The 17,691-nt window shown below is 40.2% G+C and overlaps 1 protein-coding gene across 4 annotated transcripts; it reads right to left on the reverse strand.

Annotated features, from left to right (window-relative positions):
* Positions 1-346: 346 nt before the first annotated feature.
* nexn (nexilin (F actin binding protein)) lies at positions 347-13,324 on the reverse strand. 4 transcript variants are annotated; one of them, XM_033622588.2, is made up of 15 exons: positions 13,186-13,324; positions 10,878-11,250; positions 10,560-10,757; positions 8,550-8,634; positions 8,289-8,437; positions 6,361-6,561; positions 6,090-6,263; positions 5,702-5,890; positions 4,909-5,100; positions 4,228-4,272; positions 2,491-2,685; positions 2,148-2,369; positions 1,858-2,046; positions 1,367-1,730; positions 347-1,214 (listed from the first exon to the last, which is right to left on the reverse strand). In XM_033622588.2, exons 2-15 carry the CDS (start codon positions 11,199-11,201, stop codon positions 1,201-1,203), a joined length of 2,541 nt encoding a protein of 846 aa, XP_033478479.1. In that variant the 5' UTR covers positions 11,202-11,250; positions 13,186-13,324; the 3' UTR covers positions 347-1,200. The 4 variants fall into 4 exon arrangements, with proteins under 4 accessions (XP_033478479.1, XP_078024914.1, XP_033478477.1 ...); XM_078168788.1 differs by lacking the exon at positions 4,228-4,272; XM_033622586.2 differs by lacking the exon at positions 347-1,214 and having other exon boundaries at positions 1,332-1,730.
* Between the last annotated feature and the right edge of the window lie 4,367 nt (positions 13,325-17,691).

The raw sequence follows: 17,691 nt of genomic DNA on the forward strand, positions 1-17,691 counted from the left end.
CAGTCCCTCCCGTTGTGGAAGGCCACCTCGGTCTGTTTAAACTAAAAGGGTTCCGCCAATATGACTACCCTACGAGGCGGCACCTCAGATCAACTCGCCAATCCAGCTCTTGTGTCTAAACGCTCGCAGCTTGCTGGCAAAACGGCCCAACGTTCAAATCTGGCAGTGTAAAAGGGGCTCCTGTGACTTGTCTCCCATGATGATGGATCCTGGGGTTATTCTCACTTTAATCCTGTAAGGGACAGTTCACCCAAAAGCAAAGCAAGTAACTGTACAGCAGATCCAGCAGTACGCCACAGTTATTCAAGTCTCCCCCACACAACAACAAAAGACACCACAAAAAATCTCATTTTTCTTCATTTTATTAAAACATTTTCATTTATAATATATGACAAATATTCAGGGTAGCCTATATTTATTTTTCATTATCAAACCATGAGACGGTTATCTACTGTCCAGCACAACTGAATTATGACAACTGTATCAAGAGTATTACATTTAACTCAAAAAGAAAGGGGGGTGGTACATTAAAAATCAACATATTAAGCTTTTTGAGATGCTGCAGTTTGAAAATTTAATCTGGATTTACAAAGCTTTATTGAAAGTCAGGGTTGTTTTGTTCCTGCAATATCATTATCAGCAGACACTTAGCTGTGGATTTCCAATTGAGTGATGTTACCCCTCGATATAATACCCGGCAAGTATCACAATACCATTTACTAATATGGTACAGACGACTGATGAAGTTGTTGAGCAGTAGGAGAATACCGAAGCACTGATATTCCTGTAACTTGTTCTTTAAAATTAGTACACAAGAACATTTTTCTTTTTGCATTTCAGTGTCTCAAACATAATGTCTGCCATGTAAGGACTAGTGTGATATTTACAATACAGTACTATGATACTTAAAAATTGCTTTTATCAATATCGCAGGATACATATCATAAGAAGATTACCCTTGGCGTGGGGACAAGAATCATGTCTCTTTTTTGGCACAGGTATCATCCTACTCTACAGGGAGTGCATCTTTACAAACGTAAACAACATGTTGCATTTTTTTTGTGTTGTGTATCCCTCCCATAGGAATGCCAAGCATACTTCTATTTTCTTCCCTCTGCTGTGTGACCGTACCATGAGGGACAAAGTTTTACAAAAAGGAGTGAGAGACAACAGGGAAAGTTTCCAGAACTTGGAAGGGCATCAGTAGTCATAAGCTGCAAGAAAGAAACAGAAGAGCAGTTATCCACATCTGCTTTAGTTCACGAGGAAGAGGAGCATGCGATCCACTTCATAAAGAGAGGCTGAAATCCAGATAGGAGGTATCATGCATCACGCAGGCATGCAAATCACACCAAGGTGGTCTTACTTTCTATTGTGAGGATGCAGGTACTTGCTGCTGTGCCCCTGCTGTTCACAGCCTTGCACATGTACTCTCCCTCGTCCTCTGGGAAGGTCTCTGGCAGGTAGAGGCAGTACGTTTCTCCTCTGTCTATATACTGATAGTCCTCACAGTCTTGAAGCATCTCTCCCTCAAACCACCAGGTCACCTCCGGCTTGGGTTCCCCGGTGATCTTGACGGTGAATCGAACCGGCTCCGAGTCCACCACTGATTGATTTTTAAGGGGCTTTTTAAACCACGGAGCCCCCGATCTGGCATGATCGTCCTCGTCTTCGTAGGCTGCGGAGCCGTTGATGATGCTACCCTCGTCCTCCACATCATCCTCCCTCTTCTGCAAACAGATGATAAAAAGATCACAGACCACTGCCAGGATCAAAGCAACCTTAAACCAGACTACTGCTTTGCTTTAATGCATTAAAATGATCTTGCGTATATGGTCGTGAACATGTAAGATTTACTTTTTGGAGGGCAGCGTCAATCTCTTGCTGCTCAAACTGCATCCTCTGCAGCTTCTGCTCCTCTATCCTCCTCCGCTCCTCCTCCTCTCTGGCTTTGGCCATTTGTTGAAATCGGGCTTTCATATCCACCTTCTGTTTGAATGGTGACTCCTCTGCCCTCGCTGAAGTTGTTTCTCTTTCCTCATCTTCCTGAAAAACACAGCGAGTACAATAGATGATGCTGAACTAATTCTCCAAGGAGGGTCAACAGTTTTTGGTAATTGTAACATCTTGAGTTATTGACTTCTTACCTCCTGGAACCTCTCAGCTTCTCTCTCTTTGATTTCATCATCAATGGCCTTCCTCCGTGCTCTCTCCATCTCAATCTTTTTCTGGATTTCCTCTTCAGTCAACTGCTTGATCTTCTCAAATTTGGACTTGAGGTTCTTGGCCTGGATGGAGCCGGTTCTCTTGAGTTTGGTCAGTTCTTCGTACTCTTTGCTTACAACATCTGAGCTTTCATTCACCTCATCCTGTGAGATAGAAGCCAATTAGTTTTTTACATAGTTGTGAGAACTCCATAAGTGATGGGAAAAGTGACCACAATGTGCAATGACAAAGAAAATATGACATGTTATTCAAGTCAGCACTGACCTTGCCCATCTCTTGTCTGAGTTGTTCAAATTCCTGCTTCTCCTGCTCCAGCTTCTTTTTGCGTTCCTCTGCCTTGCGTCTCCTCTCAGCTTCCTCCTTCTCTTTCAGCAGCTCCTCGAAGTTCATCTCCAGTTTTTTAGGGTGCAGTGCTTCCTGAGAGTCACTCTTCACCATTCCTTCGTCCTCATCTACTACCTATACACACAAGTACAAACAGAGGAAGAGATTTCTGAATGGGAGTAAAATAACTGACCATCAAACTTCATGTTCATAACAGAGCAAAACAACAAACAAAAAGTCCAGCTAAAACAATTCCAGAAAAATCGGGACACAGTGTGAAATGTAAGTAAAAACAGAATGCAATGATTTCAAATCCTTTTTGACCTATATTCAATTGAATACAGTACAAAGTCAAGATATTTAATGTTCAAATTGATAAACTTGAAGCCTGCAACCAGTTCTAAAACAGTTGGGATAGGGGCATGTTTGCCACTGTGTTACGCTCCCTTTTTTAACAACACTTAGTGAGTGTTTGGAAACTGGGAGCACTAACTGTTGAAGTTTTGAAAATGAAATTCTTCCACATTCTTGCTTGATATACGACTTCAGTTACTCAACAATCCGAAGTCTCTGTTGTCGTATTTTGTGCTTCATAATGCTCAAACAATTTCAATGGGAGACAGTTCTGGACTGCAGGCGGGCCAGTCTACTACCTGCATTCCTTCACTACGAAGCCACGCTGTTGTAACATGTGCAGAATATGCATTGGCATTGTCTTGCTGGAATAAGCAAGTACATCCCTGAAAATGTCCTCATCTGGATGGCAGCATATGTTGCTCCAAAACCTATACAGACCTTTCAGGATTCATAGTGCCTTAACACATGAGCAAGTTACCCATGATGCCATGGCCACTAACACACCCCTGTACCATCACAGATGCTGTCTTTGTGCTGGAAACAATCTGGATGGTATTTTTAGTCTTTAGCCCAGAGGACGCACAGACGCACTTTTACACTTTGTGTCAGTTTGTTCAGCCTCGCCCCTTACAAGCAGAAATTTGATGATATTATGGATTATAAATGGTGAAATCCATACATTTCTTGCGATTGTATGTTGAGAGAGGTTGTTTTTAAACTGTGGGACTGTTTGCCCTAGCATTTTTGCACAAAGTGACCATCCCTGCTTATTAACAACTGAGCCTTTTAGAGGACGCCGCTTTATACCCAGTAATGATACCCAGTTTTTGAGTCTTCCACAACTTTCCCAGTCTTTTGTTGCTCCTGTCCCAACTTTTTTGTATCATGTTACAGGCATCAAATTCAGAATGAGTGTATAGTTACAAAAAACAATAAAGTTCATTAGTTTGAACACCAAATATCTTGTCTTTGTACTGTATTTAATCGATCAAAAAAGATTTTCAAATCACTGCATTCTGTTTTTATTGCCATTTTACGCAGCGGCCCAACTTTCTTGGAATTGGGGTCGTACTTACCCAACATTAAATAATGTCATAAAACCAGCAAACAGTAAGCAGGAGCCATTCTTATTGTTGCACATAGCATTTAAAAACATCATGCATCCCAACCCGATCATCATCATCATCATCATCATCTGTAGATCTTTGTGCCCTTGTGCTTGCAAGGAATAACTTCATAATAAAATACTGTATAAACAACTGTTGTTTCCTCATATTTCTCTGTGAAATATTATACTCTTGAAATTAAAAAATATCTTACTGTTTCATCTCCATATGCAGACATTTCCTGATCCAGGCCAGGGCTCTTAAAGAAATAATTCGGACAAGGAAACAGCAGTGCAGGTGTACCATTTGAACCAATCAGAACGATTAACAATACATTAGTCCTCATCCAATTAGAAACTTATTATAGATCATATTTAGAGAGTATTAGTATGAAAAGGTTTAATAGGCGATAGCTTGATGTAGAGTAAAATTGCCTTGGTCATGACTGATATCTATTTATGATGCTTTTAACCAGCGGTGCAGTAGAAGTTGATGAGGTCGGTGCACTACTAGGTAAATAGATAGGTTACTGAGGAGGAAGTGGGTATACACTCCTATTTATTTCATTTGTGGCTTTTTGGTTGATAGGTGGGTATACAGTAAAAGGCCAGAAAAATAGATGTTTATACCCCGTATACCTGTGTATACCCTCCGCTACACCACTGCTTTTAATTAATACAAAGATCTCCACGTAGACATTAAGTGTGTCTATGTGTCTCTGGGCAATTAAGCACTTTGTTATAAAGCAGATTTTTATGTCGCTTTTAAAGCTCCACGGCTCAGCAGCAGTAAACGAAGTCAAAGCCCGAGCAACAATAACTGCCACGTTCTGTTAGTGATCAGTAAAATACATGCAGAATATAATTTTTGGTGCCTGAGATAAATGTAGACTCACCATGCTCTTGCGGGCCTCAGCAAAGAGCCTCTTCTCCTCTTCCAGTCTCCTCTTGGCCTCCTCCTCGGCCTTCTTCTGCTCCTCCTCTCTTCTCTGGCGCTCCAGATCCTCAAAACTGGCACATATCTTCCCGGGCTTACTGCCCTCCAGGTTCAGTAAGGCCATCAGCACCTCGTCATCCTCATCTACAAGCTGAGGAAGACCACAGAAGGGTGAGCTTTGAGTAGTAAAGATAAGGAGTGGCTGATGGTGTAATCATCTTATGCCAGTTTAATATAACCTTTCTTGTTTGCTCACTAATTAAAGGAGTAAAGTCAACCAACCAGACAACCATGCAGATTCAAGGAAGTCACTGCTCCAAACCAAGAAACAGTACAACACAACACCTCATTTAAATCATAAAATTTTCGCTTTTACACCTCGTATGGATTAAACAAAATGAGATAAAACTGTTAATTAATAAACTTTAGAGATGCTGCTAAGTGGATTTTATTACCTTTGAACAGAACCAGGTTAACTGTTCCCCTGTTTCTAGTGTTTGTGCTAAGCTAAGCTAACTGGCTGCAGCCTTATATTTAGCGTACACATGTAAGAGTAGCGTCAATCTTCTCATCTAACCAGAAAGTGAATTAGCATATGTCAAGGCCATATCAGATCTATAAGGATATATGAATTATAATGACATTACCACCAGATATTTTTGCAAATTGAGGTGCCAATACAGCAAGAGAATTTTCATTAAGCTTTCTGAGTTCTCTTAAATTTTGTATTCATTTATGGGAAGCATACTGACCATGCTCTTTCTGGCTTCAGCGAAAGCTCTTCTCTCCTCCTCCATTCGTCTCTTGTACTCCTCCTCTGCTTTCTTGCGCTCTTCTTCTACCCTCTGCCTCTCAAGCTCTTCAAAGCTCAGCCTCAGTTTTCCAGGTCGAGCCTCCTCCTTGTCATCCTGAGCTGGCTGACTGTCCTCCTCGTCTTCTCCCTGATAACATGCAAACGTATTATACACACTGATCAGTCTGGTCAGTTAGTTCAAACATCGCACAAAATTCACTGTGCAAACATGTTTGGCAGCTCATGAGGTGTAAATGGAAAATGAATAATCCATCCAGTCTAATGTCTAAATTATATTTTTCTGATATCGCTGCTTGTCAGCATCAGGAGGATACAGAGATGTTTACCATTTCCAACCGTGCCTCCTCGAAAGCTTTCTTCTCATCTAGCAGACGGCGCTTGGCTTCCTCCTCAGCCTGCTTCCTCCTCTGCTCCTGCCTCTCCTTCTCCAGCTCCTCAAATGTCACATTCAGCTTTCCAGGAGTCACCTGCGCCTTGTCCGAAGGCTTCTCTTCTTCATCCTAAATGTGAGATTACATTGTTGAAATGTGATCCACAATCATTAATGCGGTTGTAAAAAGTCAAGATCTTATTTAGTGTCAGCAAACGTGTCCGTACCTGTTGGACAATGGAGCGTCGCTTGGCATCCCTGAAGGAGCGTCTGTTTTCATCGTATCGTCTCTTCTTCTCTTCCTCTGCCTTCTTCAGTATTTCCTCCTCTCGATTCTTCTCCATGTCTTCAAAGTTCATTTTGATTCTACCTGGAGGTCGTGATGACTTTGCTGGAACTACTCGTACCAGGATTGTGTCATCTCCCTCCTAAAAAGTGTTTGATAATGTAAGATTATACGACACAGTGCAAAGGCACAGAGTAACAAAGTCAGGTGCAAGAGGTTGACAGCAACTAAGTACAATTTTGAGTTTCTTTACTTGAGTATTTCTGTTTCAATGCATGCTACTGTTGATATGTTGAGTACGTTTTGCTGATAATATGTCTTTATTTTAAGGGATTTTAAATGCATAAATACTTGTAATGGAGTTTCTTTTACATTGTTATGAGGAGCATTTAACTTAGGGTACTGTATCTGAACACTCTTTCAGCTAGTCTTGTAGACGGCATGACATTAACTTTTTATTGGTGGAGGGAAAATAAATAAATCCAGGTCAATCTCAATGCATATCCACCCACACACACAGAGACAGACTGGGAATAAGAGCATGTGGGTTGGGGTCAACTCTGTTGGCCTAATGTCGCCATTTGCAGTAGGTCAGAGTATGAGTGTCGGTCTAAGATAGCAGAGTCTAATTCGGTCACGGTAAGGAGGTCTAGAGCTAATTTAATCACTGGGAGGTGTGGGAAACAGTTGCCAGTCATATGCTGTCTACACCAGGCAGCTTTATAACTGTGCTATTCCAGTTGTTTCTAGATCATGAAATCACTGCTTCCCTCTAATCATGATACATTAATCTGTTTCTGATAAAATATCTAAAGTATAATTTTATCTTTTAACATATGGTCAACCAAGAAAAGCGTGCTGTACACACAGATAGAAGATACACAAAAAAAATGTCTCTAGTTAATGTAATTGTAGATGTGTATCTTTTGAGAATACACTACGTTTGCAGAGAGTGGTGTTGCTGATTGCATTTATGATTTTGTCTGCAGCATTTCCAGGGCTGTAGCCATGATTTTAAAAACACCAAGGTCATCAGTCAATGGCCCCATTCATCCCAACGTCACCCCGAAAGAAAGTACCTAATTTTTTTTTTTATAATTTTGATTTTTTAGTTCGTTTACAACCAGTGAAATCAGCCTAAACAATGTCTGAGTCTTAAATAGTGAAACACTTTTTAATTGTTGTTGTTAAAACCTTGAAATTCCCTCCAAAACCGCAACATGACCTTAGTGTCCTCAGTGATAGCTGCGTCCTTGATCATTTCCAATGGTGATAAAGAAAAAGGAGATATATCCAAAATTAAAAGCTGAATAAAATCCCTACTATTACAACTGGTCCTGTTAAAGCTTTCTGTATAGCTCTTGAACGCAGCCTTGTTAACGCCATTATCAGTTTGATTGTTCTGTCTGTGCTAGAGCAGAATTAGGGCAAAGAAGCAGCAGGTAATTGCCTGTAATTGCTGGCACAAGGATAGTTACGTAACCATTCCCAAGAACTACACTGTGTAGAGGTATAACAGGTCCTCTATCTGTTCTGTGCTGGTTGGAAATACTCCTTTGATTTGCATTACATCATTTTCCAAACTCCACAGTCAGATATAATAAAGGCGACTGATTTACCATGAGTTCACCTGCTGGTCATGTCAACAATGCTACTGGTGGTTTTAAGACTTGTGTCCAGCCTGTGCCAACTGTTTGGCTCTCAAATGCCACTTAAAATAACTCATCCGAGTGGCAGCTGAGGATTACCTGAATCATTACAGATACACATACAACGTTCTCATCAGAAAGGCGGCACAGAGCCATGTAGACATGCTGTCCCACTTCCCAGTGAGACCCTGTACAAACAATTAAGTCCAGGTGTACTTACCTCAGCTGCTTTCTGAGCCAGCTCTTTCTTTATTTTAGCCTTTTCCAGATTGTCCTGGGCTTCCCTCTTCTTCCTCTCCCCTTCCATCCTCTTCCTTTCTTCCTCTTGCCTTTGTTTTTCCATTTCTGCGAACTTCCCCTTCACACTACCTGAAGATTTCACAGAGCACAGCACAAGCCTTCAGCTTCCTCCTCCTCCTCCTCCAGAGCCCTTGCTGAATATCCACCCCTCCTACCCTTTGCATCCCTTTGTGTGTCTTACCTGTGATTTTGGGGACGTAGGATTTTTCAACCTTTGCTGGCTTCACCTCTTCTTCCTCATCACTGGAGGCGAGTAGTTCTTTTATCTGTGGCGGATCAGATGGAGAATGGTGGTGAGGTTACGGTTTAGCTGGGATCATCTCCTTTGCCTCTCAGGAGCCATGCTGGTCCCAGCAAGAACAAGGGCCTAATCCCTGCTAATAGCCAGGTCATGTGATCTGCATGTGTGCCTGTGATTGGGCCGAGGTGTTGTTCCACAGATAGCAGATGAGCGTAGGTGCTTGAGCCCGGCCAACATATGGCATGGCCGTACACAGGGATGTTGTTCTGTCTGAGTATCACTGCTAATCCACTCACATAACACCGTATCACTGCGTTTATTTCCCCACAGTCGATCTCGAAGAAAAGCTTAACCTAGAATGCCTGATCTCTGACTTTCCCTTTTCATTTTCACACATGCACACAGTATTTCCTCCACACTGTTTGTCAGTATCATCATCTGTTTCTTCTGATGAAAAACACACCATTTTTTTCATAGGTTAATATTGCATACACTAAAGAACAATAGATGTCTTATGCATCGTTTTATATTGCTATTTATTCATTGATTATTGGCTATTGTGATCAGTTGATTAATTGAGTTCAAATGCAGAATATGGTGAAAAATGCCCATTGCTATTTCACAGAGTCCAAAGTGATGTCCTCAAATGTCTCATTTTGTGCTGACCAAAAGTCCAAAACCCAAAGTTTACAATGAAACAGAAAAGATAAGCAAATCATGGGCAATATTTGCAGTTTTTCCTTAAAAATTTCCCCCCAAAAATTACACTATCAAACATTGACAAGTAAAAGTGTATTCCACTGATTAAGCATTGCACTTATGACACTGTCGGACTCATGAGTCATCAGTTTAAAAAGAGAAAGGGTCAGAATCAGTGCAGCAGAACCAGATGTACTGTCTTTTTTTCTCTACACATTCTTCTTCTCTGTCAAAACCTGGTACCTACATTACCCACAATGCAACTTAAACACAAACAGTTCAGTCAGATATTTTCATCAAATTGTGTGGGAACAGCACAGAAGTATAAAATTGGCAGAGTTCCCCTATAATTTTGTCCTTAGACTATTTAACCTCCTGAGAGCCAAACTTTGGTTTGCATTTTAATTTATTTTAGCTATTTGGAATCAGTAGGATGAGAAATATAAAAAATTAAACATTGTCAACAATAATTAAGTCCCAGTGTCCTCAATGAGACGATAATAAAGTCCCAATGTCCTCAAATGAGTACTTCCTAATTAACAGTGTCTTAGCTTGTTGCCGATGCTGAAATTGATCAAATTTGTTGCCATATCAAACTACAAACTTTAATAATCATAAATATACAAGTTAAACCATAAAATGTGATCAGGTTTTGTAGCTTGTCCACTTTTGTGTTGGGATCTGCTGCAGACTGACTTGCTAGAGATGGCTGCCATCTTGTTTTTACATGAATTAGTGTATTGTGCTCTTACTACCACTAGATGGCACAAAAAAGTGTCCACGAATGAGGACAACAGGTCCGGAATGAAGTATAAGGTCAAGTTAACCCAAACTGTGATGTCCTCATATGAGGACACAGGGTCTCAGGAGATTAACCCACATTAATCAGCATTATCTTTTATAATCTGATTTGGGATTGGGATTGGATTACAATGTAAAATAAAGTTTAATGAGCTGAACAATATTTGGCTACCATACGTTTAGAATTATGGAGGATCCATGGAGGACCAGTGGAGTTAAGTTCTTTAGTGCTCTTTGTGCACGTTATTAAAGTTAAAATGACCACCTTTTGTAAATCATAAAATCTTGACTGTTATGTGAACTGATAATTAATTTGTTAGTTGTATGAAACAGTGTGGTGAATAGAAGACAGTGAATTCTCACTCAAACTGGCAGCCTTGTCACCCCGTCATGCCTCATCATGCCATGCAGGTCACGGTCGGAGGTTAGTGGGGGTTATCTGTCTTTGACCTGCTGCTTCCTGCGGTTCCACTCTCTCTCCTTGATGTATTGCTCCTTCCTCTTCTGCTGCTCCTCCTGGTTCCTCTGTCTGCTGCGCTCCTCTCTGGCCTTCTGCATGGCCTCAAATTTGCTCGTCACGTCTCCCTTTTCTTTGCTCTGCTTCGGCACGTAGCTCCTGGCCACCTGCTTTCTGGATCGAAGGAGTCTCTGTGGTTTTACAGTGAGACGGAAGGTAAGATTATTTGTCTCTGTGAAGGGAAATATCCATATCAATGAGAAACACTTTAGAACTGTATCTCATCACTTGATCTTAAACTCCTCACTCACCTCTTTCTTAAGCACCACATCAGAAATATTATGGTCTTCATCTGCGTCATCTTTTGCATCCTCCTTCGTCTCTGTGTTCTTGGCTACACCATTAATGGCCTCTGAGCTTTTCTTTTTATCACCAGCTGTGTTTTCTTTGTGTGTCTTGTCAGTCTTATTACTTGCTTCATCATCCGCATCATCTATGTGCGATGTCTCCTCGTCTTGATCAACCACCACGTCATCTTCCTGGTTTTCTGCATCGCTCATGTTGAGTTCACTTTCATTTGTGACATCATCCATGTCGTGGGCGACCACAGCCGCAACCTGCGCCACCTCGGTCATGTCTGTACCACGATGACAAGTTGACAAACAGACTCTGTTCGAATGTTACCTGCAAAACAAAGCACAGTTCAAATGGTAACTTTCTTTTTACATTAAGCCCAAGTGATGGATTGCAAATCTGCTCTACTCACATTTTCATGAATTACCAGATGTATTTCTTTTTAAATACAGTATCTTTGACCCTTGCAAAAAGTTATTAAGCTTTTAATTGATCGGCAATGCAAAAATATATATAAGAAAAAGGACTTATGGATTATGTATTTGTAAAATACACTTACAGTGTGTTTATTATTTCACTGAGAAATGTAACCGGTGAGTTGAGCACTCTTTAAACACTCAAGATGGCAGACAAGACTCATGTTTTAGCAAACTTGTGACCAATTTATTAATTAAATCAGTGATCCAGGTTGTTCTTTTTTAACTAAATTTGTATACTTCTAGTTACCATGTATTTTTTTATATTTTAATTTCATCATTTTTCTATGGTTTTGGGATTTAAATGTGCAAAAGACACTCACTGACCACAAAGTTAGGGCCAAAGAAAGCTGCTCCACTTCCCAGTATACTGCGAACGAGTGCAATGGAAGCCTGACCCCTATTTATAGCCCACTTGTGGGTGCAGGACATGTGATCATGGCTATTTCTGAAAGGTGATCGGCAGTTGGACGGAGCTCAAGTTGGCACCCACATGTCGCCCCACAGACCCTTGACAAAATGGCCCCAGACAAAGAGCTAGACAACTGGATGAATGAGAGCTGTTTGGACTGTTAGTCATCCAACACTAAAAGCTGTTGCTGTTTATCAGTGTCCTCAAATACCGTTTGTATTCATGTATGATGATTTAATGCTGCTGATTAGGAGCTTGAGCATTTCAGTGTTGAGTGGAATACAAGTGGAAATTATTATCACAGTGTAGCTTCTGTTTCCCATGTTACAGTGACTTCTAATCAGACATTTAGTCCACCTGCCAGTGTGACCATTGTCAGCTTCACCGGTGCAGTTAACTTAAAATGTCTGCCCCATTGAATCCTCTGACCAGCACATTATCTGGAGTAATATTTACATTTTACTTGCATATTTCTGATTTAGCTCAGTTGCATTAATGCTCCAGACGAATGGGACTGAAGATTTGGAGTCAGACTAACACTAAACATACTCATTTATAAGTGGTCCAGTACGTCTGATATTGATAACAGCTCTAGTCTCACATTTTGTACATTGTACACACTAATTGATTCTGATCCTTTTGATTCATCTGACACTCTCAATCCCGTAACAAGGAGGAGAACATCAGGAGACTGACAGGAACACAAACTGACAGCTGTTTCAGATCCTCACCTGCCCTTTTCAAACTGCAGCCTGTGACAATGTGTCTTCTGTAGTGCATTTCACACTCAGAGTACACAACTAAATAATCTTTCATAGTAAGTTCTTTATGACTTGAAGGTTTCTATTTGGGCTGATGTTGAAAATGTTAGCTACTGTGGGCAAAACATCACATCTCTCATAAACCTTCTTATCTAAATTTTGACTGATAGTGTCAATGTGACATCTGGCAAATCATCACTGACCTGAGAAAATCAAGTTACAGGACAAACTTAAGGTTTGGGTGGTGACGTCCTATTTATGTACCCAGCTGGCACAATATATCATGGCAGTGTGTGTCAGGGAGAAATATAGTTTGACACATATACAGATTGAATCATATATTAATGTATCACTCTGAAGAGGCTGTTAAAGCTTTACAGAATTATTGTGTTTCTGTTCCTGTGTGTGTGATCACATTGTGAGGACAACTGTAAGGACCACAATTGGAAAAAGAAAGTAGATTTAGGTGTTAAGTGATGTCTGCCTAAATTAAGACGTATGATTAGTTTAAGTGAATTTCTGATTAAACACCTAGCTTTGACCTTGCCACATAATGATGAACAGACTGCTTTATGATTTTGAAAACCTCATGCTACTTCAAAATGAATGAGTTTACCTCTGTAGCTCGCTGTCGTCCTCCTGTTTTTGACTTTGTAAATATCCTTTGGTTCGTTATAAACCAGATGAAGTGAAACGCAGGACAATCCGAGATGTGACCACCCGGTGCACCAACTCGACTGGCTGCTGGATATGTGTCGGAGAGCAGTTTCCATAAAAGTACCGTTACTTTCTACCGGATACTGCATTCCGCGCGCGCCTGCCGCAGGTTCAGCTGTCGCCTCGCGCGCGCGCGCACACACACCCCCACACTGCTCCATCCAGATCATTTGCAGTCGCAGCTGCAAAAATACTGTAAATAATTGACTTTGAAAATTACTGACAATTTTATTCGGATGATTAGAGCCTGTTATTGACCTTTAATGGTTAATTTGTAGTGATTTATTGTACAGATTTATTTTAATATCAGGTTATTGACTAATGAGGTTATAATTACCTGAGGGATATTTTTATAGCCTGTGATATCACATTAATATGATGCTGAGTTCACAGTCACCATAATACTTCACAAAGTATCACTGAGAAATTCCTAAAATAATATATTTGTCGTTTAGGTGTATTTGATGACTGTTTTTTGTTGGTGTTTTTTTTTTTGTATACCCTCACTGCCATGCTTTTATTTTGTATTTGCTTTTTCCTGATTTTTTTTTTGTTGTTGTTGTTGTTGTATGTTGGTTTCAACCATAAATTTGTCTGATTAAAGATGTTAATAGCAAAAACCACAGTCCTTTATTTTTCTATTTTTTAATAGCTTTTATTTTGTTTTTGCTATTTATTTTTTCCATTGTTGTTGTTTGTTGAGTTTTTTGTTTGTTTATTTCAACTATAAATTTGTCTGATTAATGATGTTAATAGCAAAATCGACGTCCTTTATTTTTTTAATTCCTTTTTTTTACCCACACTGCCATGCTTTTATTTTGTATTTGCCATTTCTTGTTTGTTTGTTTTTTGTTTGTTTGTGTTTTTGTTTCAGCTATAAATTTGTCTGATTAATGATGTTTATAGCAAAATCCACTGTCCTTTATTTTTTTATATCCTCACTGCCATGCTTTTACTTTGTATTTGCTATTTCCTGTTTTTTTGTTGTTGTTGTTGTTTTTTCAGCTATAAATTTGTCTGATTAATGACGTTAATAGCAAAATCCACGGTCGTTTATTTATATATTATTTATTAATTTTTTTATGATATATTTTTTTCAGTAATGGTCGACCAGGATAAGAATAGCTGAATTGTCTGGTACAAGAGAAACTAGACACCTCTGGTCAGGTCTGTTTGGGAGGACTACTATCTAAATGCAGACAGACATTATCATTATCTGCATGTTGACCCGTTAGAGTCAGGATTCCAGACTTATCAGTTAAGAGGGACACCAGCTTGACCTCTATTTTTCCCGCCTCACCTACATGTTGCTGTCACTCTGCCATGCAGTGATGGTTGGAACTCACGTCATCATGCCAAGAGGTCACATCAAGTCAGAGACCAGAAATTCAATAGCACATATTTTAGGAGATAGAGGCCTATTGCACAAAGTTCTGATGAGCAGGTCTTCCTTTAATCTAAGATGAGAAAGTGGTTGTCTCACTGTGGGTGGATGTAAATAGAAACTCTACAGCAGACACATTTTGTCTGCCCCAATGGCTCCATGCACAGCTGCTGACTCACTGACCAAACAGGCCACAGGCAGAAAACCCAACAAGTTGTCCCCATTCAAGTATTCCAGGAATGTTATTGAGATTTCTGAGAGTTGGTGAACCTCTTCATTGATCTCACTGTTGGATACTTTTCAGCACTGCCTAAATAATAAGTTGTGATGTACTGAAAACCTTGTTTAGTACATTGCATTACATATTCACTTGAAAATGATAGTGTGAAACCAGGTTAAACAGCGAGTGTTCATACAAGCAATGCTCACTGCGTCCAGTTGGAGGTGTTGAGGCTTTGGGAAACCCCCAACAAGAGGGCCGAAGCTTCAGCTAATACTGTACTCAGAAGTGAAATCTGAGCCCGAGAGCATCATTCAAAGTCCTTGTTTGCAAAAAGTTAAGCCTACTTGCACACATGATTCAGCAGACATGTACAAAATAATTATAAGAGTGGCTGTAATATAATACATAGACCAGCCAGTTTACTTCAAGCTCAGTGTACTTCCTGGAAGCTAACATGGAGCGTTGTCTTTACGTTGTTGTATTTGACAAGCGTTTGTCACAGATCTGTACTGTTTTTGGTGATTTTGTGAGCAAACATAAATTAGCCTTTCTTAAAAGTTACATATAAAGACTACAACAAACTAAGCTGCATGACATTAGTCAGCCTATTTGCACTTCACAGACTCTAGAGCCTCTTTACACCCCGTCATTTATCCACTTCCTGCTCAGATTGAGGCGTAAACCAGGTCGGGGTCTGTTCTGTGAACTCTCAGGGCAAAGGGGCTCCGTCCTCCTCTGTTCCGAGTCCTGCGGGACATCAGAGACAACAAGGGGACTGCTTAAAATAGCACCACAGTTGTGGCAACTTATCAGCACTGTAAGGACAGCTAACCTGAGTCAGACCGGGCCCCAGCTGCTGCAGCTCAGCCCCTGGCACCCCTGTGAATATTTTTGTGGTGGTACAGCCCACACCCCACTGCTGAAGCCCCAGTCGACTGGCTCAGGAGGTCAAAACTGAATAATGTGCTGGTGGATGGACACACCAGTGCCAGCTGTCCACACCTCTACTGAAACACAGTGCATAATAAATATCAGGTCGCATTACCCTGAGCTCAGATCAGACGGCTTATTTGGTGAACACTGACTCTAAACCCCACTTTTATGCACGAATTGTCAATCATGGCTCTACATTGTACACTTATTCTGAGAGTCAGGAGTGTCTGTTGTATTCATGCCGAGGGCTTGCATGTGCTAACCAGACTAGACTGTGACCAGACCCCAGCGGTGAACTCCACCTTTTGATGCTCCTCTCCTTTGCCCAGCAGCTGCCCAGTCAAACAGGGTTAACAGAGGTTAAACCACTGCTGCTGAATTGACTGGCCAGGCCCATTAATCTCAAAAACCAGATTGTGATGTTATTCTCTTATAAAGACCTCCATAGAGGACTAAGGTATGTGACCTTTGTTTTTGCTTTAGAATTTATCTGTATCTCCAACAACTGAATATATTTTAGCTGTTTCTCTCTTTAACTACACAACTAGTGAATATGCTTGTCATAATGTCCCATCTGTGAGTGCTGAATACTTTGATGTTAAAAGGACAAAAAGTAATCCCATCACAGAACAGGTGCCTCCTGTAGCCAGAGCACTCTTATGAGGCTGCTTTAACCCTGTGAAACCTGGAGTGACATCACTTTTCTTGTGCTGCTCTCAGCAACCTTTGAACCCTGAAGATATTGGTGTGATTTCTGTCAGAAACATGGGAAACAAGGCATTGATCAACTTGGTAAGAAATGTCCCACAAATTGCAAGAAAAAAATTAATGAATTGAAAAAAAAAAATTTTTTTAAAAAGGGGGGAAAATAGGGAAAAACTGTTTTTATAATTATTATCATTATTACATTTTAAAATTATGTTACAGAATTATTATAATTTTTAAGGACACTTAGCAGGTCATTTTTTGTTTGTTTTCAACTTTCTTTCTTTCTTTTTTTTTTTACTAATTTTCCTGTTTGTAATTTTCTCTTTTTACTAATTTCTTGCTCATTTTTCAAGTCATTTCTTTTATTGCTCATTGCCTTCTTCCCATGTCTTAAAAGAAATCAAGCCAATTTGCTTAGGGTTCAAAGGGTTAAAGAAACACAGTGAGCCTTTTTAAATGAAAATGTGATGTAAATTTTGCAGAATACAGTAAAAGTAATTTAATTTAATATCATATGACAATGTGCAAAAATTCATGAATGCAATTTTAAATGTTTGGCCACAATACACTACATGAAAATAAAAAAATGCTCCACAGATAAGACGTTTTCTTAAATGCTCCAATGTGTCCTGCATACTTCCTCTGTGCAGTGTTCACCAACCTAATGTCAGCTAACAGCACTGGCATGAGTGAGACATAACTCTGCATTATTGGCTGTTTGACAACCTCACCACAGAGAGACTGTTACCAGTGGTGCTATCCACGACTGACCACAACCCCTTAACAACACCAACCACTGCATTATCACAGTTTCCCATATAACTGAGCACCAGTCAACAGTTGGTCACATGCTCTGGCCTCACATATTTCATTTTGCCTCCATCTGGAGAAATCATGAGGGGGGTTTCATGTGTTTTGATTCCTCAACTGTTAAACCAATTAAATCATAATGTGCATTTTCCTTTAGAGAAACCCATCAAAGTTCAGTTTGTTGCTGAAGTGTGAGAGCTGTTGCAGAGTATATGGATCTCTCACTGCCCTCTAGTGAAAACACACAGACAAAGGCCTCTGACACACTGACTTTGTTGTTAACAGTATTCATTTACATGTCCTATTCCCTTCACTTCTTTACTGTTTTAATTCAAAGGCTGTTGATG

The sequence above is a fragment of the Epinephelus lanceolatus genome, chromosome 6 (assembly GCF_041903045.1).
Source record: "Epinephelus lanceolatus isolate andai-2023 chromosome 6, ASM4190304v1, whole genome shotgun sequence".
Lineage (NCBI taxonomy): Eukaryota > Metazoa > Chordata > Actinopteri > Perciformes > Serranidae > Epinephelus > Epinephelus lanceolatus.